At 46.3% G+C, this 25,023-nt stretch overlaps 1 protein-coding gene across 1 annotated transcript in view; it reads left to right on the forward strand.

Moving 5' to 3' along the window:
* LOC120946696 (alpha-2-macroglobulin-like) overlaps positions 1-25,023 on the forward strand; it is a 108,543-nt gene that overhangs the window by 64,280 nt on the left and 19,240 nt on the right. Inside the window, exons 12-17 of the mRNA XM_040361326.1 lie at positions 5,030-5,251; positions 8,002-8,068; positions 11,857-12,002; positions 12,182-12,331; positions 14,360-14,527; positions 18,285-18,314. Of these exons, the coding sequence (XP_040217260.1) occupies positions 5,030-5,251; positions 8,002-8,068; positions 11,857-12,002; positions 12,182-12,331; positions 14,360-14,527; positions 18,285-18,314 (783 nt within the window). The remainder of the gene's footprint in view (positions 1-5,029; positions 5,252-8,001; positions 8,069-11,856; positions 12,003-12,181; positions 12,332-14,359; positions 14,528-18,284; positions 18,315-25,023) is intronic.

Consider the following 25,023-nt stretch of genomic DNA (forward strand, 5'->3'; position numbering starts at 1 on the left):
CACCAGGTGAGGAACAATGTAATTTTAATTTGACAATAGGTGCATTATCCACTTACATTTAAAATTTGTGAATTCGGCATACAAGTCCTAACTGGCCCATAGGTGGCGATCATCCGCAACAGATGTGAGCTGTGTATGATGTCTCTCAGTCCTCTGTATCTTCATCTGCTAGAGAACCAGGAAGTCCGGGTGATATAGACAGCAGGAACAAGGCTTGGGACACAGCGTGTAAGCGCGATGACATCACGGGCAGCGACAGAGCAACAACGTTTCGGAGCATGCGCCGTAGATTACTAGACACGCTCCTTTTTCAAGCGTCCTTGAAATGCTTGAGCATGCTTGAAAAAGGAGCGTGCCTAGTAATCTACGACGCATGCTCCGAAATATCGTCGCTGCCCGTGATGTCATTGCGCTTACACGCTGTGTCCCAAGCCTCGTTTCTGCTGTCTACATCACCCGGACTTCCTGGTTCTCTAGCAGACTAAGATACAGAGGACTGAGAGACATCATACACAGCTCACATCTGTTGCGGATGATCGCCACCTATGGGCCAGTTAGGACTTGTATGCCGAATTCACAAATTTAAAATGTAAGTGGATAATGCACCTATTGTCAAATTAATATTACATTGTTCCTCACCTGGTGGCGCCTTCTTTCTTCTTGTCTTACATATTGGAGCCTGCTTTCATCTTCCCCCTGGAGGCTTGCCCTGGAACATGGACTTTGTATTATTTTAATCTATAGGACTTATTTTTTCCCATTTTTTCCTTTTCCCATCCTAACTTCTCCCATTCCTATTGTGTGTCACACACTTTATAATCTCATAAAATTACTTTCATTTAATGGACTCATTATCTCTCATACCGATTAGTGCGCCACTACCCCCATTGTTTTGTCTATATAATTTAATGACCTTACCAGGCCGTAATTTCATTTAAAGTCCCCAAGGATGGAAATACATGACTTCACCAGGCCATGGCTTCAGTAAAGTCCCAAAGAAACCCTCACCCCTTTATTACAACCATATAATCTCAACGGTACATTTAAGAGGACATCAAATGAGGCTTATACCCCTGTATGAAAAGGTAGTACAGTAAATGAATAAATAAATGTACAAAGAACATATAGGTAGATTCACAAAGAGTTAGGCCGGCTTATCAGTAGATAAGCCGACCTAACTCCGAATCTACGCCGCCGCATGTTTAAGCGTATCTCTGTTTGAGCATACGCTTAAACATACGGCGGCGTAGATTCGGAGTTAGGTCGGCTTATCTACTGATGCACCGTCCTATCTTAGATTGCAATGTTTCTGATGGCCGCTAGATGGTGCTTCCATTGCGGCCGGCATAGATTATGTAAATGAGGGGATACGCCGATTCACGAACGAACGCCAGGCCGACGCAGTACTTTTACGCCGTTTACATAAGAGATAGGCCGCGTAAAGTTAGTGCTAGGCTCTAGTGGAATAGTAATGTTAAGTATGGCCGCCGTTCCCGCCGCGAAATTCGAAATTTTTACGTCGTTTGCGTAAGTCGTCCGCGAATCGGGATTTACGTCGTTTACGTCGAAATCAATAGGCCCGTACGGCGTACTTAGCCGCAATGCACACTGGGATATGTAGGCGCCCGGCGCATGCGCAGTAGCACAAAAGGTCAAAAAACCTGAGGTCAAGCCTCATTATCATACAACACGCCCCCCTCCAACCAATTTGAATTAGGCGCCCTTACGCCCGCTCGTTTTAGGCTACGCCGCCGTATATTAGCAGGTAAGTAGATTGAAAATTAATAAAACTATAAGCCATTGTACCTGAATCTACCTATTTGTAACCTAATACATAGCTCCCAACTGTCCCTGATTTCGGGGGACTGTCCTTGATTTGGAGCAATGTCCCTCTGTCCTTCTTTCCTCCTCATTTGTCCCTCATTTTGGTCTGAGTTGTATCTAAAATTCACTTTTTATCTTTCAAAAAGTGTTTCCCAGTGCTAAACATCCAAATTCTAAATTGCTCCATCAATTTTAAAATCCAATATAAAAGGAATAGTACTTGTGAATTTAATGAACTTTTTTTTATTATTTCCCTTTTAAGAGGGTGTGGCAGGGGACGTGTTCTATGCCTACATACGTTTGCTAGTAGGTGTCCCTCATTCCCATCTTAAAATGTTGGGAGGTATCATTATGCCATAATAAACAATAGTGAACATTCCCTCCCCCCCCCCCCCCCCGCCCCATATTTCTTCACTATTACAATGGGTTCTGTTAGATGTTGCATTGTTCCAACCTGGGGGTGTCTTTGTTTGGGTGGAATATCTACAGGCTAGCATGATACATTTTCTTAACATGTAGCTTTAATCAAATTAGTGGAGTTAAAGCGGATGTTCACCCTAAAACAATTATATACCATTCCATCCAGCATACTGCTGACATGTACAGTATGCTGTTTTTTTTTTTATTTCTTTTCGCTGTACATACCGTTTTATACTTCTTTTTCTTTTCTGACTCCCGCGGGGAATAGGCGTTCCTATGAATAGGCGTAGATGATTGACGTGTGGGTTAGGGGCGTCACGCGTTCCGAAAATGGCCAGGCTGGGACTCGGCTCTATACGGCGCTATACGGCGCCTGCGCACAGACTAGGAGCCGTGTAGAGCTGACTGCGCCGGCGCCGTATATAGCCGAGTCCAAGTTCGGATAGTATAGTCTTAAATGGTTTTGAGAATTAAGAGCGAAGAGAGATTAAATGTGAATGTGAAAAAAGACGAGGAAGGGCAAGGTGGGGTCGGGGTACAAATAGAAGGGTAGGAAGGACAATAGGAACAGAAAAAGGGTAGGCCATCTCCCCCTCTGTTGTTCGTATAATACCATGCTAAGGTCTTCACAGGCGAGTGTGTGTTGTGCATAGTCTGCTGTTTCCATATAGTGGTGCCAACAGGCCAAGACGGATCTGTACTTGGTCCCATGGCGGCTGGTGCCTACTATTTTTGGAGGGGCGGCACAACCAACGCTACCCCCCGAGACAGGTGGTGGAGCTCACCCACCAACACCCCCCCTACTCCTCCCCCCATGGGAGACAGGCGGCAGAGCTCACCCGCCACCATGGTCACTTCCCCCCCCCCTCGGGAGACAGGCGGCGGAAATCACCTGCCAACAACGGGAGACAGGTGGCGGAGATCACCCGCCAACACCCCCCTCCTCCTCCCCCCATGGGAGACAGGCGGCAGAGCTCACCCGCCACCATGGTCACCCCCCCCCCTCGGGAGACAAGCGGCGGAAATCACCTGCCAACAACGGGAGACAGGCGGCAGAGCTCACCCGCCACCATGATTACCCCCCCTCAGGAGACAGGCGGCGGAAATCACCTGCCAACAACGGGAGACAGGTGGCGGAGATCACCCGCCAACACCCCCCTCCTCCTCCCCCCATGGGAGACAGGTGGCAGAGCTCACCCGCCACCATGATTACCCCCCCTCAGGAGACAGGCGGCGGAAATCACCTGCCAACAATGGGAGACAGGCGGCGGAGATCACCCGCCAACACCCCCCCCTCCTCCTCCCCCATGGGAGACAGGCGGCAGAGCTCACCCACCACCATGATCACCCCCTTCAGGAGACAGGCGGCGGAGATCACCTGCCAACAACGGGAGACAGGCGGCAGAGCTCACCCGCCACCATGATCACCCCCTTCAGGAGACAGGCGGCGGAGATCACCTGCCAACAACGGGAGAAGACAGGCGGCAGAGATCACCCGCCAATACCACCCCCAAGCCAACCCCCCACCTGCACGAGACAGGCGACGGCGGGTGCCTTACCTTGTGGAGGCACGGAAGAGACATAGAGGCAGGGAAGGGGAAGAGCCGGGGCCGCTCCAGTCAGCACACAGACATTATCCTTCCGGCTACTTGGAACCCCAAATCATGTCCTGAGACATGATTGGCCAGACTCATAAGACCTGATATAATAGGGACTATCTGATTTGGCCGGGAGGAGAATGTGGCAGAATAGCGAATATTAATCTGCTAGTGTCACACAACTGGGTGGGATCAGGGCGCAAGGCTCTGCCCCCCGAGCCCACCCTGTTTTGAAGCCTGTTAGAGCCTCTGGCTCTAATCACGTGGAAAATTACAAAGGGCCAGATTCACAAAAGGGATACGACGGCGTTTCTCCTGATACGCCGTTGTATCTCTGTTTCTATCTATGCGACTGATTCATAGAATCAGTTACGCATACTGTAGATATCCCTAAGATCCGACAGGTGTAATAGTTTTACACTGTCGGATCTTAGGATGCAGTACCGCGGCCGCCGCTGGGGGGAGTTTGCGTCGTAAACCAGCGTCGGGTATGCAAATTAGGAGTTACGGCGATCCACGAAGCTTTTTCCCGTCGTTACGTCGCCGCGAGTGTTAGTTTGCCGTCGCAAAGATAGGGCACCTTTTACAAAGTGGAAAATTACTCCACCATGTAAAAGTATACCCGTCTTTCCCGCGTCGCTTTTGAATTTTAAAAAAAAAAAAAAAAATTCCCGGCGCAAGTCTTTTTTTCACGTCGCGATTCACAAAACGTCGGCGCGTCGTAATTTCGCGCAAAGCACGTCGGGAAATTTGCGTCGGGAGCATGCGCAGTATGTCCGGCGCGGGAGCGCGCCTAATTTAAATGGTAACCGCCCCATTTGAATTGGCCCGCCTTGCGCCGGACGGATTTACGATACACCGCCGCAAATTTCCAGGTAAGTGCTTTGTGGATCGGGCACTTAAACAGAAAATTTGCGGCGGTGTAACGTAAATCGGTTACGTTACGCTGCGCCCGGGCTACATGAATCTGGCCCAAAATGTGGAGAATTTCAAGGGGTATGAATACTTTGTCAAGGCATTATATTTACAGGTAGTGGGCAGGAAGGATTAGCTATCAGGTTTGTTTTGCTTTCTACTGGGTCAGCAGTATTAGTATAGGGTAGTTATCTGACATTTGTCTTTTGAACCTTTTGTATGTTACTATTTCACTTTTGTTTCTGAATTGTGTTTTTTTTTTTTTTTTTTAGGCAAAAACTAAAACAAAACGTGTAAAGGGCTTCATTACAGTTGAAGATTGCTCTGCTCAAGCTATCATTAATGCCATCTACTCTGAGGAGAGGAGCTTCCTGAATGTCCACAAACCAAATCCATATCTTCCATGTGAAGTTCAGCAGGAGATTAAGGTGGAATATTCGATCCTTTACTCAGAGCTCTGGGAGAAAGATCACCACATAGACCTAAATTACTTGGTGAGCACTTGTAATACATTATAAACATACAGGGCCAGATTCTCAAAGGGCTTACGACGGCGCAACGCCATTTGCGCCGTCGTAAGTCCTAATCTGGCCCGGCGTATCTTTGCGACTGATTCTTAGAATCAGTTACGCATAGATATCCATTAGATCTGACAGGCGTAAGGCTCTTACGCTGTCAGATCTTAGATGCATTTTTTTTCCCGCCGCTAGTCGTTTTCCCCATCGTCTATGCAAATTAGCTATTTCCGCGAGATTCCCAAACGTACGCGCGGTCGACGCAGTGAATTTACGACGTTTCCGTAGCTTTTGCGACGCGTAAAGTTGCCCCTGCTATATGAGGGGCAACCAATATTAAGTATGGCCGTCGTTCCCGCGTCGAAATTTCAAAAAGTACGTCGTTTGCGTAAGTCGTCCGTGAATGGCGCTGGACGCCATTTACGTTAACGTCGAATCCAATGACGTCCTTGCGACGTCATTTAGCGCAATGCACGTCGGGAAATTTTAGGGACAGCGCATGCGCAGTACGATCGTCGCGGAAACGCACCTAATTTAAATGATCCACGCCCCCTACCTGGATCATTTGAATTAGGCGGGCTTGCGCCGGAGAATTTACGCTACGCCACCGCAACTTTACAGGCAAGTGCTTTGTGAATCAAGCACTTGCCCGTAAAACTTGCGGCCGCGTAGTGTAAACGAGATACGTTACGCCCGCACAGTTTTACTCCAATCTACGAGAATCTGGCCCACAGAGTCAGCCACCCAGAGCAAACATTTGAGTGTTAAGTCCCCATCTGAAGCTGCCATCCCCCCAACCCAACCTATGTGCTGCCGCCACATAGTAATAATAAATTACCTGTACTTCATTTCATACCGCGCCTATTCTGGCACTCCTCTCCTACATGTAAAAATCATCATTTTTTTGCTAGAAAATTACCCAAAACCCCAAAACAATATATATATATAAGTTATGAGTTATGAGACAGAAGCGCTCGTTCTGGTAAAACTAGCGTTCGTAATGGAGTAAGCACATTCATCACGCTGTAACAGACAGAAAAGCGCGAATCGTCTTTTACTAACACGGAATCAGCTAAAGCAGCCCCAAAGGTGGCACCATCCGCATGGAACTTCCCCTTTATAGTGCCGTTGTACGTGTTGTACGTCACCGCGCTTTGCTAGAGCATTTTTTTTTCAGGATCGTGTGTAGGCAAGTCCGTTTTAATGATCGGGTTGAAAAAAAAGTAGTATTTTCTAGACCTTTAAAAGCGTCATTTTTTATAACCCGAAAAACGGTCTTGTGTACGCGGCATCAGTGCCGGTTCAAACAGGGGCAACCCGACTTACAGCGCGACTTTGCAAGGAGATTTGGACTTCAGCATGACTTTAAGCAACTTACAACGCAACTTAAGTTGCCTCCAGGACAGGCGACTTTGGCTGTGGCCAATCACAGAATAATCAGCTCCGTGGGAGGGAGGGGTTTGCCTGGGTAAACTATTTTCTTTTCCTGTAAAGTTGGTTCAATTAAGATGGATATCTGACTTTGGGGGCAACTTCCATTGAAATCTATGGGTACAAGTTTCCTAGAAGTCGCCTTTAAGTAGTACAGGAACCTTTTCTGAAGTCAGAGCGACTTCCGTAGTGTACATTAAAGCGGGGGTTCACCCTATGAACGCAAAAATATTTTTTTTTTCTTCTACCATAAAATCAGGCATTGTAGCGCGAGCTACAGTATGCCTGTCCCGATTTTTTTACCCCCGTACTCACCTTGTACTCGTACATCGAAGATACCGGGGAATGGGCGTGCCTATGGAGACGGAGGATGATTGACGGCCGGCTCTGGCGCGTCACGCTTCTCCGGAAATAGCCGAAATAGGCTTGGCTCTTCACGGCGCCTGCGCATAGCCTGTGCGCAGGCGCCGTGAAGAGCCGAGACCTACTCCGGCTGTCTTCGGGGAGAGTGACGTGCCAGGGCCGGCCGTCAATCATCCTCCCTCTCCATAGGCACGCCCATTCCCCGTGGGAGCCGAAATCTACAATGTACGATTACAAGGTGAGTCCGGGGTTAAAAAAATCGGGACAGGCATACTGTAGCTCGCGCTACAATGCCTGTCTCGATGGTAAAATCATGTGAGTGAGGGTGAACTACCGCTTTAAGACGGCTCTCATTCACTTCAATGGAATTTCTTACAGTATGTCCAGCAACTTGGGGTAACTTGAGGTCTGACAAGTTGGATCCCAAGTCGCTGTAGTGTGAACCGGCACTTACTGTAATTCTCTAAGGCCTCGTACACACGATAGGATAGCCAGAGGACAACGGTCTGAAGGACCATTGTCTTAGGTTAACCGATGAAACTGACTGATGGTCAGTCACGCCTACACACCATAGGTTAAATAACTGATCGCGTCAGAACGCGGTGACGTAAACACAACGACGTGCTGAAAAAAAACAAAGTTCAATGCTTCCAAGCATGCGTCGACTTGATTCTGAGCATGCGCAGGTTTTTAACCGATGCTTTTGCATACTAACGATCGGTTTTGACCTATTGGTTAGGCTTCCATCGGTTCAATTTTAAAGCAAGTTCCAATTTTTTTAACCGAAGGTTAACTAACCTATGGGGCCCACATACGATCAGTTTTGACCAATGAAAACGGTCCTTCAGACCATTGTCCTCTGGCTATCCTATCGTGTGTACGAGGCCTAAGTTCATGTTTGTAAAATCATGCTTTGTTTTTAACTTTACCTTCAGATTACTAGTAGAGGATCAATTCAACAGTTTGGATCATCACAAATACCTATTCCAGATGGTAGTTCAGGTAAAGTTCATTGAATGTCTTTGCTTTCCCCCCTTACCCTCTCTATTTGCTCTTCTTTTCTCTTTAACCTCTTCTATGCTCTTCTACTTTACTACCCTACTCTCTCCTTTGATGTTCTTTCTGTATTCTCTCCTCTCTTACGTTCTCTTGTCCTCTACCCTCTATTCCCCTCCATTCCATTAACCTCTCATCTGATCTTCTTTCTTTTCCTCTACTCTTCTTTACCGTCCTCCCCACTTTTTCTCTCCACTTCACTCCTCCACTTCCCTACCCTATCTTCCTTTTTTCTTGCTTTCCCCATCTTCCCTTTCTCCTCCTTTCTACTTGCGGCCCTTTTCCTCCTCTTCACTCCTCTCCAGGTCTGGACTGGGACAAAAATTTGCCTCTGGACTTCATCCAGTCCGGCTCACTTTACACCAAACAACTGGTGTTGGCGCTTCAATCATGGCGGGACCATGGTTTATATTGTGTCAGGATAATTGAAGCGCATTATTTCTATTATTACGTTGTAATATAACATTAAATAGTTAAACTCACCATAATGCAGAATCAGTGAGAGCTCTGAGCTTGTCACTTGCCACTGTCGTCTGCCACCAGATGCCGCATGTCACTTGCCACCGTCGCCTGCCACCAAATGCCACATTTTACTTGCCATGTTGCCTGCCACCATATGCCGCATGTCACTTGCCACCGTTGCCTAGGGTGACCACGTGTCCCGGTTTGCCCCCAAAAAAGGCCGCCATACCACCACTTTACTCACTGACAGTACTTTTACATTACTGGCCAGGAATGTCTGGAGGAGCACAATCCCCGCCCCCCTGCTTGTGATTGGAGAAATCATAAATCTCTTGTGTCCAATTACTGTTCTGTGATTCGTTACAGCACAAGCTGATTTTTGGGAAGGGAGGGTGTCCCTGAATGGTAGTTTGGAAATGTGGTCACCCTACCGTTGCCTGCCACCGGATGCCGCATGTCACTTGCCACCTTCGCCTGCCACCAGATGCCACATTTCAGTTGTCATGTTGCCTGCCACCAGATGCCGTATGTCACTTTCCACCGTCGCCTGCCACCAGATGCAGCATGTTACTTGTGAATGGTGTCTGTCACCAAATGCAGCATGTCATTTGCCATCGTCACTTCACCCGATACCTGGGCAGTCAGGGTGATCAGTGCGGTGGGGGAGTTACAAGCACTGATCACCCTGTATAGATTTAAAAGTCTGACAGCCGGTCCTCTCTCTCTCAAACGGCTTTCAGCGGAGATCAGTGCTTCTCTCCCACACAGGATCACCGCTGACTGTTCCTGTATCCTCCTCCAGTCCCCATCTGTTCTTCTCCATAATCCTGCCCCCCTCCGTTCTCTTCCGTGTCCCCCTCCATGCTCCTCCGTGTCCCCCTCTCTCCTCCGTGTCCCCCTCTCTCCTCCATGTCCCCCTTCGTGCATCTGTCCCCCTCTCTCCTCCGTGTCCCCCTCTCTCCTCCATGTCCCTCTCTCTCCTCCGTGTCCCCCTCTCTCCTCCGTGTCCCCCTTCGTGCATCTGTCCCTCTCTCTCCTCCGTGTCCCCCTCCGTGCTGCCGTCCCCCTCGGTATCTCAGAATGGAGAGCGGAGGTAGGAGCCGGTAAACCCGACTCCTTCGTTTTCTGAATGGACAGAGTCAGTGATCACCTCCTGTGATTACGATGTCTCATGCCGAGTACCCACAACCATTTTTAGTGGTCTAGAAAAAAACTAAGTTTTTTTCAACCCGATTCTTGTCAAGCCTGCCTTGCCTACACACGATCGTAAAAAAAAAAATGCTCTAGCAAAGCGCGGTGACGTACGACGGCACTATAAAGGGGAAGTTCCATTCGGATGGCGCCACCCGTGGGGCTGCTTTCGCTGATTTCGTGTTGGTAAAACTTTGGTGAGAGACGATTCGCGCTTTTCAGTCTGTTACAGTGTGATGAATGTGCTATCTCCATTACGAACGCTTGTTTTACCAGAACGAGCGCTCCCGTCTCATAACTTGCTTCTGAGAATGCGCATTATTTTCACGTCGTTAAAGCCCACACGGCCATTTTTTACGACGTTAAAAACGACAACGTGAAAAACAACGCGAAAATTTAGAGCATGTTCTAAATTTTTAATGCCCATTTTTAACGTCGCGTAAAATGCTCTGGAGCTCACACACGATCGTTTTTAATGACATTAAAAAAAATGTAATTTTCACATCGCGAAAAATGGTTGTGTGAATGAAGAGAGGCTGCTGTCTTCTCTCCATTCATTATCAGTTCAGCGGAGGCTGCTGAGAAAGGGACTGGAGAATATGTGTCCCTAGTCTATTTCCCTGTCTCAAAGGGGAAATGTCAGAGGTCTGTTAAGACCCCTGATATCTCACTATAGCCCCTCAACAAGGCTGATTAAAAAAAAAAAAAATTTAATAGATACCGTATTTATCGGGGTATTGCGCGCTCCGGCGTATAGCGCGCATCCCTAAAGTGAACCCGCATTCCTGTAAAAAAAAGATTTTAGTACCTACAGTTTTGGTGTTTTACGCGGCGTCCTTCGGCGGCCTCGTCGGGTCCGATGTCCGTCTGCGGCTTCGGTGGTGTCCTCCTCGTCGGGTCCGGCGTCCTTCTGCGGTGTCCTCTCCGCTCGATCCCCGCTTCCCGCGCTGAGTTTGAACTACTGCGCCGGCATATACCGAGCACAGTACACTCGTGTATAGTCTGGCAGGCTCGGCTCCTCTCGCGGTCACGTCCTGTGCGTCCTGTATGTCCAGGACGTGACTGCGAGAGAACTCGAGTCTGCCCGACTATACACTAGTGTACTGCGCTTGGTATATGCCGGCGCAGTAGTTCAAACTCGGCGCGGGAAGCGGGTATCGGAGTATATCGCGCACCCACGATTTTGCCCTGAATTTCAGGGCAAAAAAGTGTGCGGTATACGCCGATAAATACGGTAATAAAAAAAATGTAAAAAATAATATTAAAAAAAACACACTGCCACTGTCTGTGCCCCCCCCCCCCCCCCCTTTAAAAAAAAAAACATGTAAAAAATGTAAAAACGATTTGTAAAAAAATAAATAAAAATAAAATACTGGCACAGGTGCCAATTTCATATGAGATTAAATACAAGTATCGGTAATCAGTGTCGGCGAGTACTTGAAAAAAAGTATCGATACTTGTACTCGGTCTTAAAAAAGTGGTATCGGGACAACCCTATATTTAATGCTACACTTAGTTGGCGCTGTGTATCTCTCTCTCCTCCTCTGTCACTGAAACCGGCCCACCGAACCATCGGCCCACTGGGAAACTCCCGGTAATCCCAATGGCTAGTACATGCCTGCTCTTCTCCTCCACTTCACTATACTCTGCTCTTCTTCCTTTTCCTCTTCTCTCCTTCCCCTATCCCTCTCCTCTCTTCCTTTCTTTTGCTTAGACCCCTTCTTCATTCTCCTACCCTCTGTTATAAAATTCTTCTCGTTCTTCTTTTATCTATTCTTCTTCTCCACTTTTCCTCTCTAGGCTTCTCTCTTCTTCCCCTTCTCTCCACTATCATCCACACCTCTACTCTTTCCTGTAACCTTCCCTTTCTCCTATCCCACCCAAACCCTTTTCTCTACCCTCCTACCCTCTCATCTTCTCTTCTTCCCTTTCCTCCTCTCTCTTTTCCCATCTTCCACTGTACTCCTCTCCTTCACTCCCATAGCCTTTAGTGTTATTTTCTTTCCCATACATTTTATTTCTTTCCTCACTCCTTCCCTCTGTACTTCGCTCTAATGAAAATAATAATGTTATTCTTTTAGATTTTCATGGGGAAACCTTCATCAACCTTTCACCTAGTCCTGAAATGTCTTCGACCCTCTGTGCATATGTATACATCGTATTTCCAGATGGACATGTTGCGTCAGACTCAAAGTTCTTCGACGTAGACAGATGCTTAAAGAACAAGGTGAATCGAGAGAAGTCCATTTGTTTTAGCATTTTCTATACATATACAGTAAATGATAAACACGTTTGTAACTTGTTACGGAATCTACATTTCATCCAAACATACCATATAAACCAGAAAATTTAAAGTCCAAATTTACCTGAATTGGCTAAATTATTCATGCCTCCTATAAATCCCAGGTATCAGTTGGGTTCTCCCCAGATGAGGTCCTCCCGGGATCGAATGTGTCTCTCCAGGTTCAGGCTGCTCCTGGCTCTCTTTGCGGTATCGGGACGGTGGACATGAGCTTAGCGCTATTGGATCCAAGCAAAGAGCTGACTGATGACAAGGTGAGACCATTCATTGTTCCTTTTTTTCTTACCATGTGTGGTAGGCAGGGCTTTTTTTTTCAGCAGGAAAACTAGGGGGAACTCACTTCCACCACCTCTGGCTCAGGTCTTTTGCTCCCTGATCACGACTATCACCTATCACTTGGCAACACAGAAGTCCAGCTTCTGCATTTACAAGTGATAGCTCCTCTAGCCACAGGTCAGATCTCCTGAGCAGATCCCACTGAGTGCAGAACAGGGCCGCCATCAGGGGGGTACAGGCAGTACACCAGGGGCCCGGATGGCAACCCCCTTTTTTTTGCAAGGTGCCCGGAGGTTCCCAGGGCCCGAAGGTCCCCAGGGCCCCGGATAGCAACCCCCCCTTTTTTTATTTTATTTTTTATAAAAAAAAGTTTTTTTTTTTTTTTATATGTTTATTTTTAATTATTAACCAGTAGAGTACCGGGCCATCGTCAAATGACGGCTCCACGGTGACTCTGAATATTCAACAGGACGTCATATGACGTCCTGTATTCCTGCGGCCACTGGGGGGCGCACGCGCGCGCCCGGCGCGTCCCCGAGATGCCGATGCGCGTGCCTGGCGGTCGCGATGTCCGCCAGGTACCCGCGATCGGTAATGACAGAGCAGGGACGTGGAGCTCTGTGTGTAAACACAGAGCTCCACGTCCTGTCAGGGGAGAGAGAAGACCGATCTGTGTCCCTTGTACATAGAGACACAGATCGGTCACCTCCCCCAGTCACCCCCCTTCCCCCACAGTTAGAACACAATACAGGTATACATATTAACCCCTCCCTCACCCCCTAGTGTTAACCCCTTGAATGCCAGTCACATTTATACAGTAATTAGTGCATTTTTATCGCATTAATCGCTGTATAAATGTGAATGGCGCCAAAAACGTGTCAAAAGTGTCCGATGTGTTCGCCGCAATGTCACGGTGACAGTAAAAAAATCGCAAATCGCCGCCAATACTAGTAAAAAAAATAATAAAATAAAAATGCCATAAATCTATCAGCTATTTTGTAAACGCTATAACTTTTGCGCAAACCAATCAATATATGATCATTGTGATTTTTTTTACCAAAAATATGTAGAAGAATACGTATCGGCCTAAACTGAGGGAAAAAAAAGTTTTTTTTAAAAAAATTGTGATATTTATTAAATAAAAAAGTAAAAAATAGTGTTTTTTTTTTAAATTGTCACTCTTCTTTTGTTTATAGCGCAAAAAATAAAAACCGCAGAGGTGATCAAATACCACCAAAAGAAAGCTCTATTTGTGGGAACAAAATTATAAAAAAAATTGTTTGGGTACAGTGTAGCACGACCGCGCAATTGTCATTCAAAGTGCGACAGTGCTGAAAGCTGAAAATTGGCTTGGGCAGGAAGGGGCGTAAGTGCCCAGTATGGAAGTGGTTAAAGGGCCTAGAGGTCCCCAGGGCCCCGGATGGCAACCCCCTTTTTTCTTTTTTTCTTTTTTTATAAAATTTTTCTTTTTAATTTTATTTATATATATGCATACATATATTGTTGTTGTTTTTATTAAAGGGCCCAGGCAACCCCCTTTTTTTATAAAAAATGTTTTTTTATTTTTTTTATATATTTTTTTTATTTCTTTTTTATTTTTATTAAAGGGACTGGAAGTCTCCAGGGCCCCCGGATGGCTACCCCCCTTTTTTATATATTTTTTATATATATATTTTTTATTTCTCTTTTTTTTTTTGTAAGGGGCCCATAGGTCCCCAGGGCAACCCCCCCCCCCCTTTCTTTTCGTCAGCACCCAAAGCCCTCCAACATCAGCACCCCCCCTTTCAATTCGTGGCAGCCCACCCCGCTTCTCAATTCACGGCCCCCCGATTCTCAATTAGCGGAACCCCCCATCTTCTCCTCAATTAGAGGCGGCAAAACTGCAATGAAAGTAAAACCCCAAGCAGTACCAAAACACCCTCCAGTGTGAAAGGGGCCCTAGACAACAATTCTACACAAGTTTGTTTGATTTCAAAGTTTATGTTGTTTTTTTTTTGTTTTTCCAGATCTTTGATCTCTTTCCATATTCAGATTCAACACATTACAAAGGAAGACTCCTGACTCCATCATACTGTCAATATGGCTACTATTCTCGAGATGTAATTGGTTACCCAGGAGATTTTGCGGCCTTCAAGGATTCTGTTGATGCTGATACAGTGTTTCGTGTGTTAAGGGTAATATATGTTTGTAAAAAAGGAGGGTGTTTTGGTAAAAAAATCGCAATAAGCATTTATTGATTGGTTTGCAAAAGTTATAGGCCCAGGTTCTCAAAGGACTTACGACGGCGTAGCGCCATGTACGCCGTCGTAAGTCCGAATGAGAGCCGTCGTATCTATGCGGCTGATTCTTAGAATCAGTTACGCATAAATTTGGCTAAGATACGAGCGGCGTAAGTCTCTTACACCGTCGTATCTTAGGGTGCATATTTACGCTGGCCGCTAGGTGGCTCTTCCGTAGATTTCCGTGTCGAATATGCTAATGAGCTAGATACGCCGATTCACGAACGTACGTGCGCCCGGCTTAGCAAGATACGTCGTTTACGTAAGACATACGCCGGCGTAAAGTTACCCCTCATAAAGCAGGGGTAAGTCATGTTAGGTATGGACTTCGGAAACATACGAACAGCGTTGTGTTTTACGTAGTTTGCGTAAGTCGTCCGTGAATGGGGCTGGAGGTAAGTTACGTTCACGTCGACTAGGCATTGAGCGGGCGTAATTTAATTTGAAAATTCAACGTGATATTGAGCATGTGCGCGCATGCGCCGTTCGAAAAAAGCGTAATTTACGTGGGGTCATGATTAGTTTACATAAAACACGCCCCCCTGTTCCTCATTTGATTTAGGCGCGCTTACGCCCGCACATTTACGCTACGCCACCGTAACTTCAGACGCAATTGCTTTGTGAATACATCACTTGCCTCCCTAAGTTGTGGTGGCGTAGCGTAACTACGATACGCTACGCCCGCTTAGATTTACGCCGCCCTATGAGAATCTGGGCCATAGCGTTTACAAAATAGGGGATAGTTTTATGGCATTTTTTTTTATAATTTTTTTTTTTACTAGTAATGGCGGCGATCAGCGATTTTTTTTTCCCCATGACTGCGACATTATGGCGGTCACATCGGACAATTTTGACACATTTTTGGGACCATTGTCATTTTGCCAAGTGCTATAAAAATGCACTCATTACTGTGAAAATGACAATGGCAGTGAAGGGGTTAACCACTAGGGGGCGCTAAGGGGTTAAGTGTGTCCTATTGTGTGTTTTTTTACTGTAGGGGGGCGGTGTTAGATTTGTGACATCACTGATCATCGTTCCACAGGGAACAGACGATCAGTGACACTGCCATACAGAAGAACGGGGAAGGTTTGTTTACACTCACCTCTCCCCGTTCTTCAGCTCCTGTGACCCGATTGCGGGACATCGGCGGCGATCGGTTCCCGCGGGCGCGGTCACGGAGCTGAGGACTAGGTCGGCGCGCTGGCACGTACAGGTATGTTGCCTTTAAGAGCCCAGCCGTGCCCTTCTGACAACATATATCGGCGTGAAGAGGTTCTTAACTGGTTAACCACTTAACCACTTAAGCCCCGGACCATTTTGTTGCTAAATGCCCAGGCCAGGTTTTGCGATTCGGCACTGCGTCACTTTAACAGACACAAATAGAGCTTTCTTTTGGTGGTATTTGATCACCTCTGCGGTTTTTATTTTTTGCACTATAAACAAAAATTGAGCGACAATTTTGAAAAAAATTCTATATTTTTTACTTTTTGCTGTAATAAATATCCCCCAAAAACATATACATATATAAAAAAAAAAAATTCCTCAGTTTAGGCCGATACGTATTTTTCTACCTATTTTTGGTAAAAAAAATCGCAATAAGCAATTATCGATTGGTTTGCGCAAAATTTATAGCGTTTACAAAATAGGGGATAGTTTTATTGCATTTTTATTAATTTTTTATTTTTTTACTACTAATGGCGGCGATCAGCGATTTTTTTTTGTGACTGCGACATTATGGCGGACACTTCGGACAATTTTGACACATTTTTGGGACCATTGTCATTTTCACAGCAAAAAATGCATTTAAATTGCATTGTTTATTGTGAAAATGACAGTTGCAGTTTGGGAGTTAACCACAGGGGGCGCTGTAGGAGTTAGGGTTCACCTAGTGTGTGTTTACAACTGTAGGGGGGTGTGGCTGTAGGACTGACGTCATCGATCGAGTCTCCCTATAAAAGGGATGACTCGATCGATGCAGCCGCCACAGTGAAGCACGGGGAAGCCGTGTTTACATACGGCTCTCCCCGTTCTTCAGCTCCGGGGAGCGATCGCGACGGAGCGGCTATAAGCGAATAGCCGTGCCGTCGTCCCGGATGGCTCCCTGTGGGAATCCGACCGCCGCATGTAGCGGGGGGGGGGGGTCCCGATCGGACCCCTGACCCGCGGAAAGGCAAGGACGTACATGTACGCCCATATGCCTGTACGTGCCATTCTGTGGACGTACATATATATGCGGCGGTCGGCAAGTGGTTAAAGCGGAGTTCCGCCGAAAAAAAATTCAATTAAAAGTCAGCAGCTACAAATACTGCAGCTGCTGACTTTTAGCACTTACACTTACCTGTCCAGGGCGCACACGATGTCCTTACCCAAAGCCAGTCACAAAATATTCCAACTGCACACCTTCCAGGAAAATGGCCAATAAGTAAAAGGGTGCTGAAACGATCACCAGCTGGGAACCGGAAAGCAAATCATGTACACATATTCGCCAGCACACCAAGGATCATTGAAAAAACGTCCAAAAATGTAATGCATAATAGCGATCCAAAAAGCAACGTTTCAAGGTCACGCAGGACCTCTTCGTCAGGCAAAAGAGCCAATCTGTCCCTCGTCTCCCGGGTTGAGGCGCCTCCATCTTCATTAAGGGAATCAGGAAGTGAAGCCTTGCGCATGCAGGACCTGTGTGTCTCCCAGAAGACAGCGGGGGGGGGGGACATAGGAGGAACTGGACATGGCGCGGATCGCCACATATACTTTGGCTATCTATGCCCGTAAGTGGGAGCAAATACCTGTATTAGAGAGGTATCTGCTGAGGTATCTGCTCCCCCCTCCACCTGAAAGGTGCCAAATGTGACACCGCCGGGGGGGGGAATCCGAAAAGCGGAAGTTCCATTTTTGGGTGGAACTCCGCTTAAGGACTAGAAGAATTTGCCCCCTTCTTGACCAGGCCAGGCCTTCCTGGACCCCAAACACATATAGCCCCACTCTTCATTCTACAAGTGTGCAATGGTTGTTGTCTGGGGAGCACTGATTTTTCAAACCATAGAATCCCATGTTAAACGTCAGTCTAGTCATGGGCACAGTGAGGCATGGGCACAGTGAGGCATGGGCACTGTGAGGCATGGGCACTGTGAGGCATGGGCACTGTGAGGCATGGGCATTGTGAGGAATGGGCACAGTGAGGCAAGCACATGGACACAGTGAGGCACACTGAGGCATGCAGATGGACACCCTAGGCTTATACTCAAGTCAATAAGTTTTCCCAGTTTTTTGTGGTAAAATTAGTTGCCTCGGCTTATATTCGGGTCGGCTTATACTCGAGTATATACGGACATAGAATATATATTGCTAGACATGTGCAATTCGTTTAGTTCCAAATTCGTTTTTAACAAATTTAGACAAATTGGTTAATTCCGAATATACAATTTTTTTTCAAATTTTCGAATTTTTGTATTTTCGTTCTTTCTAATTTTCAGTTTTTCCTTTCTTATTTTAGAATTTTCAGAGTTTCGAATTTTCGAATGTTGAATTTACGAATTCCGAAAAAAACAAAAAACAAACTTAACGAAAACTAACACATTTTTCAGCATGTCTATATATTGCGATACCCACTTACCATAACAACATAATAACCAATGTAATTTTGTCTTCACAGAAGTGGTCGGGCATGCATGACATAGTAACAGTAAGTTTTATTATGATAAAGTTGTCTAAAGCTCTCCTACAGCCTACATAGCACACATACGTTGCCCCCCCAAAAGGCTAACACAGTGAGGAAAAAAAGTGTTTGACCCCCTGCTGATTTTGTACGTTTGCCCACTGACAAAGAAATGATCCGTCTATAATTTTAATGATCGGTTTATTTTAACAGTGAGAGACAGAATAACAATAATATCCAGGAAAACACATTTCAAAAATGTTATAAATTGATTTTCATTTTAATGAGTGAAATAAGTGAGTGAGTGAGTGAATAACTTGTATAGCGCTACAAATGCAAACTAAATCGCCTCAAGGTGCTTATTTCCATCCAATGCCGTCCTTATCCTTCAGAAGAGATGCCGCGTACACACAATCATTTTTCGGGTTGTAAAAAACAAAGTTTTTCAGCCTCTAGAAAAAAACAACGTTTTTTTTTTCAACTTCATCATCAAAACGGCCTTGCCTACACACGATAGTGAAAAAATGCTCTAGCAAAGCGCGGTGACGTACAACACGTTCGACAGCGCTATAAAGTGGAAGTTCCATGCGGATGGCACCACCCTTTGGGCTGCTTTAGCTGATTTTGTGTTAGTAAAAGACGATTTGCGCTTTTCTGTCTGTTACAGCGTGATGAATGTGCTTACTCCATTACAAACGCTAGTTTTACCAGAACGAGCGCTCCCGTCTCATAACTTGCTTCTGAGCATGCGTGGGTTTTTCACGTCGTTAAAGCCCACACATGATCATTTTTTACAACCTGAAAAACGACACTGTTTAAAACGTTGTGAAAAAATAGAGCATGTTCGAAATTTTTTTTTTTTTGTCGTTTTTCAGAAAACGAAAAATGCACTGAAGCCCACACACGATCGTTTTAAATTACATTTTTTAAAAACTTTGTTTTTTACAATCCGAAAGATGATCGTGTGTACGCGGCATTGAGTGTTACGTTTTTTCCGGAAGGCCCGATGGTTTTCTTCCATGCAAATGTTTGTGGGCAGATTGTTCCATAGCCGTGGTCCTTGGACTGCAAATCTTCGTTCTCCCTTTGATTTGTAGCGGGACTTGGGGATGTGGAGGAGGTTTTGGTTGGTTGATCGGAGAATGCGATTAGGGGTGTAATGCTTTAATTTCTCGCACAAGTATTGAGGAGCGATTCCTTGTGTACACTTGTGGGTAAGACAGAGGGTCTTGAATGTGACCCTATCCTTTACGGTAGGGTTGTCCCGATACCGATACTAGTATCGGTATCGGGACCGATTCCGAGTATTTGCGGGAGTACTCGTACTCGCGCAAATACCCCCGATACCCAAATAGAATACTTGACCCCCCACCCCCGCCGCCGCCCCACCCCCGCCGCCCCCGCTGCCGCCGACTGTGTAATACGCGGCGGGAACATTACAGCTTTGAATAGCTGTAATGATTCGCATCGCGCATAGACACTCCCCCTTGCTCGGGTGAACTGTCCAATACCGAGCAAGGGGGAGTGTCTATACGCAGCGCGAATCATTACAGCTTTAGCTGTTATGTTCCCGCGCGTATTACCAGTCGGCGCTCGGCGGCAGCGGGATACAGGTAAGGGGGACATCGCTGGATATGGGGGGGACAATGTCTGCATATGGGGGAGACGATAGCTGCATGGGGGGACAATGTCTGCATATGGGGGAGACGATAGCTGCATGGGGGGACAATGTCTGCATATGGGGGAGACGATAGCTGCATGGGGGGACAATGTCTGCATATGGGGGAGACGATAGCTGCATTGGGGGACAATGTCTGCATATGGGGGAGACGATAGCTGCATGGGGGGACAATGTCTGCATATGGGGGAGACGATAGCTACATGGGGGGACAATGTCTGCATATGGGGGAGACGATAGCTGCATGGGGGGACAATGGCTGGATATGGGGGGAGACGATAGCTGCATGGGGGGACAATGTCTGCATATGGGGGAGACGATGGCTGCATATGGGGGACAATGGCTGGATATGGGGGGAGATGATAGCTGCATGGGGGGACAATGTCTGCATATGGGGGAGACGATGGCTGCATATGGGGGACAATGGCTGTATATGGGGGGAGACGATAGCTGCATGGGGGGACAATGTCTGCATATGGGGGAGACAATGGCTGTATATGGGGGGGACAATGGCTGTATATGGGGGGGGACAATGGCTGGATATGGGAGACAATGGCTGGATATGGGGGAGACAATGGCTGCATATGGGGGACATGGCTGTATATGGGGGGGGACAATGGCTGTATATGGGAGACAATGGCTGGATATGGGAGACAATGGCTGGATATGGGGGACATGGCTGGATATGGGGGAGACAATGGCTGCATATGGGGGACAATGGCTGTATATGGGGGGGACAATGGCTGGATATGGGGGACATGGCTGAATATGGGGGAGACAATGGCTGCATATGGGGGACAATGGCTGTATATGGGGGGGACAATGGCTGTATATGGGAGACAATGGCTGGATATGGGAGACAATGGCTGGATATGGGGGACATGGCTGGATATGGGGGAGACAATGGCTGCATATGGGGGGACATGGCTGCATATATGTGGGGGGACAATGGCTGTATATGGGGGGGACAATGGCTGGATATGGGGGAGACAATGGCTGCATTTGGGGACACATTTAAAAAAAAGTATCGGTATTCGGTATCGGCGACTACTTGAAAAACAGTATCGGTACTCGTAACTCAGTCCTAAAAAAGTGGTATCGGGACAACCCTACTTTACGGTTAGCTAATGAAGGGTCCTCAGTGAAGGGATGATGGATTCCCAGGGTTTTTTCCCCGTTACCAGTCTGGCTGCCGTGTTCTGGACGACTTGTAGGCGCGAAATCTGATATTTAGGTAGTCCAATATAGAGGGGGTTGGCGTAGTCAAGCATGATTGTTCCAACTACTACTGCTATTTCCTCTTCTGGGATAAAGGGGATGAGTCTACGCAGCAGTCGGAGGAGATGGTGGGACCTGCTGACTACTGATCCTATTTGTGCATCCATCGACATTTCAGAAGCAAAGATGACTCCGAGACTTTTGACTTTGGTGCTTGAGGTGATCAACTGTCCGAGGATGGTGGGTGGTGTCCATGAAGTCTCAGCTTTTGTCTTTCGGTTTGCGTGGAGGAGGAGGAGTTCTGTCTTGGATCAATTGAGTTTGAGGGAGCTCTCAGTCATCCAATCATCGATCAACAAAGAAATTTGTGGCGCTGCAAATTAAATGACACAGGGGTAGAATAAAGTCCGCTGAAATAGGGGGTGAATCCTTATTACAAAAATAAAAATAAACAATAGCATGTATATATATATATATATTAAAACCAAAATTAATAAAAAATAATGAGGATGAAAGAATATAGAAATTAAAAAGATTAATTAAAATTAAAAAATATATAAAATTAAAAATATATATGGTGAAACCTGGGATTGGGTAGTGATGCAGTGGATCATGAAGGAAGGAACACTGTTCTTTGTAGAGCTGATTGTCCCAAAATCGTTGTCCTAGGGCAAGCCTTTCAGAGCAGGGGAGACCAGAGCAGGGACTCCAAACATGTGTACAAAAAAGAAAACAAAAAAGCGCCTCCAGGTTAAAACGATATTGAAGCTTTAATACACAAGGAGCAGTGTAAACTTACATTTTAAAATCTTAAAATCCGGTGAGGAGATAGCTGGATCAGATGCTGGGAGAGGAGGGTGAGGGGGACGTCTATCCGGGCTGGTTGTTTGTGCTGGTAGTTTCTCCGGGGGGACTCCTATTCCTGTCGGGTCTTGTGCTGTAAAACAGCTAGTCCGGAAGGGTAGTGGAAAACGAGGCCCGGAGCGCAGCGGAGACCACGGTGACGTCACCAATTGCGACGACGTTTCAAAGCTGGCAATCATCGATCAATGTGAGGCATTTTTCCAGACCGTTATATTGGTCTTTTTTTCCAGTGATGCGAAAGTAGAGTGTCGTCAGTGTATGAGTGGTAGCACAGGTGCTGTTTACTGATGTTGAATAGCACGGGTGACAGGGGTGATTCTTGAGGGACTCCGTAAGAAATTGCGTGAGTTTCAGAGGTAAAGGCTCCTAGTTTTACTGTCTGGGAACGATTTTCTAGGAAGGATGCGAACCAAGGTAGATCTGCGTCTGTGACTCCTGCTACTTCTTTAGGGCGAATGAGTAGAGTTTTGTGGTCTACAGTGTCGAATGCTGCACTGAGATCCAGCAGCACCAGGAGACATGATTCTCCATCATCTGCTGCTTCGAGGGCATCATCCCATATGTGCTGTTTCAGTGCCATGGCCTGGGCTGAAACCTGATTGGAGTGGGTCCAAGAGTTTGTGTGTGTCCAAATGGAGTTGTAGCTGTTGTACTACCGCTTTCTCAATAATCTTGGAGATTGTGTTCAGGCTTGTTATCGGTCTGTGATGATTTGGGTCTTTAGGGTCGAGGTTAGGTTTCTTTAGGAGGGGCTTGATTATGCCTTGCTTGAGGGAGATTGGAACAATACCCTCTTTGAATGATTGGTTTACAAGATGTGTTATGGTGGGTGTCAAGATATCGGCACATTCTTTCAGGAGTTTTGTAGAAATTATGTAATTTGGTGATGTGCTGTCTCGAAGGCTTCTGATGATGTTTTTGGTGGTGTTGATGGTGATCGGGATCAGCACAAGGTTCGTCGGTTATATAATGTTTGTATTGACTTCCTCTTCTTGCTGTGGCTGAGTGAGGTTGCTTGTTTTTTTCTGTTGAATTATTTCCCGCATGTTTTCAATTTTGTCGCTAAAAAAATCTGAAAGCTCTTTACAGAATTCTTGAGTTTCATTTGCTGGAGGTTCTAGGCAGGTGGGGTTCATAGTCTGAGCGACTAATTTGAAGAGTTTGCAGGGACGGTTTATGGCTTTTGATATGGTGTTTGAGAAATTTTATTTTTTTGCTTTATGGTATTTATTAGTGAGTGCTTTGTAGTTTGTGCGGTTTTCCATTGTGTGATTTCTTCTCCAGGCTCCTTCAGCTCTTCTGTGTTCCTGCTTCAGTACAGTAAGCGTGTCATTGAACCAGCCTGAATTGTTTTTCCGGATGGGTGCGACTGGAGCGACTGTCTCTGCTGTTTATAGTAATGCTTTGTTTAAGGAGTTTAGTGTTTGATCCGTTGATTGATTTTGCTTTAGCATTCCTATGTTTTTTGATAGTGTGACTTTGAAGAGTTCAGAGTGTAGTTTCTTCTGAGATCTTTTCCAGTGTGTTGTTATTGAGTGTTTCGGTTTTTGGGGGGTGGTGCTGGTGGTGATTTTGAATTTGATAGCGTGGTGTTCGTCCATGGTAAAGGCATGTTGTCCAGTGTATTGATGTCCATATTTTGTTTGAAGATGAGATCAAGAATGTGACCTGAAGCGGGGGTATTTATCAATTGCTGCAGATGAAGCATAATGTTTCCACCTCCATGTTTGACGGTGGGGATGGCATTCCTGGGGTCATAGGCAGCATTCCTCCTCCTCCAAATACAACAAGTTGAGTTGATGCCAAAGAGCTTGATTTTGGTCTATTTTGACCACAACACTTTCATCCAGTTCTCCTCTGAATCATTCAGATGTTCGTTAACAAACTTCAGATAGGCTGTACATGTGATTTCTTGAGCAGGGGGACCTTGCGGGCGCTGCAGGATTTCAGTCCTTCGTGGCATAGTGAGTTACCAATTGTATTCTTGGTGACCATGGTCCCAGCTGCCTTAAGATCATTGACAAGATTCTCACGTGTAGTTCTGGGCTGATTCCTCACCGTTCTCATAATCATTATAACTCCACAAGGTGAGATCTTGTATGGAGCCCCAGACCTAGGGAGATTCACAGTTATTTGGTATTTCTTCCATTTGTGAATAATCACACCAACTGTTGTCACCCTCTCACCAAGCTGCTTGGAAATGATCTTGTAGCGCATTTCAGCCTTGTGTAGGCCTACAATCTTGGATCCACTCTATCTCTCTAAATATCTACAATCTTGTCCCTGACATCCTTGGACAGCTCTTTACCATGGCGGAGAGATTGGAATCTGATTGATTACTTCTGTGGACAGGTGTCTTTTAAACAGGTAACAAGCTGAGATTAGGAGCACTCCCTTTAAGGCAGGTCAGGAAATGAGGTGATGAGCGAACCCCCCCCCCCCCCTGAAGCATATCAGGCCACAACCCCTCAAGATGAAGGGGTGATTTGGGGCTGGGGGACTCATCTCCACAACCCTGGTCAAAAATAAATAAAAACAGTACACAGGTTTTTTTAACAGTTCTTTTATTTATAAAAAACAATGTCCCCTGATGTAGATTTATCATCAATCACGCCCATTGGACCCGAAAAAAGTCTCCGGCCGTGAGGACGGCTGACTGCCAAATGCCTGCTTCACCATTTGACAGTTCTTAAATAGGTAAGGGATGGGGCCACCTGGTGACCCACCCCTTGTGCCGTCACTAATTGGTGCATGCTGGGTTGGTGACATCACAAGGGTGACGTCGCCAGATGGCTCCGTCCCTTACCTATATAAGGCCTGTTAAACAGTGAAGCCTGCAGTAGGAGGTCATGGCTTTCATGGTGGAAAGAGCTTCTTTTTTTTTCGGGTCCAGCGGTGGCATGAATTTTGGGTTATTTGAATCTCCGAATGAAATAGTCAAAATTTGTTTATTAGTTCTCTAACGAATTCCAAATT

This window comes from Rana temporaria, chromosome 8, assembly GCF_905171775.1.
Source record: "Rana temporaria chromosome 8, aRanTem1.1, whole genome shotgun sequence".
NCBI lineage: Eukaryota > Metazoa > Chordata > Amphibia > Anura > Ranidae > Rana > Rana temporaria.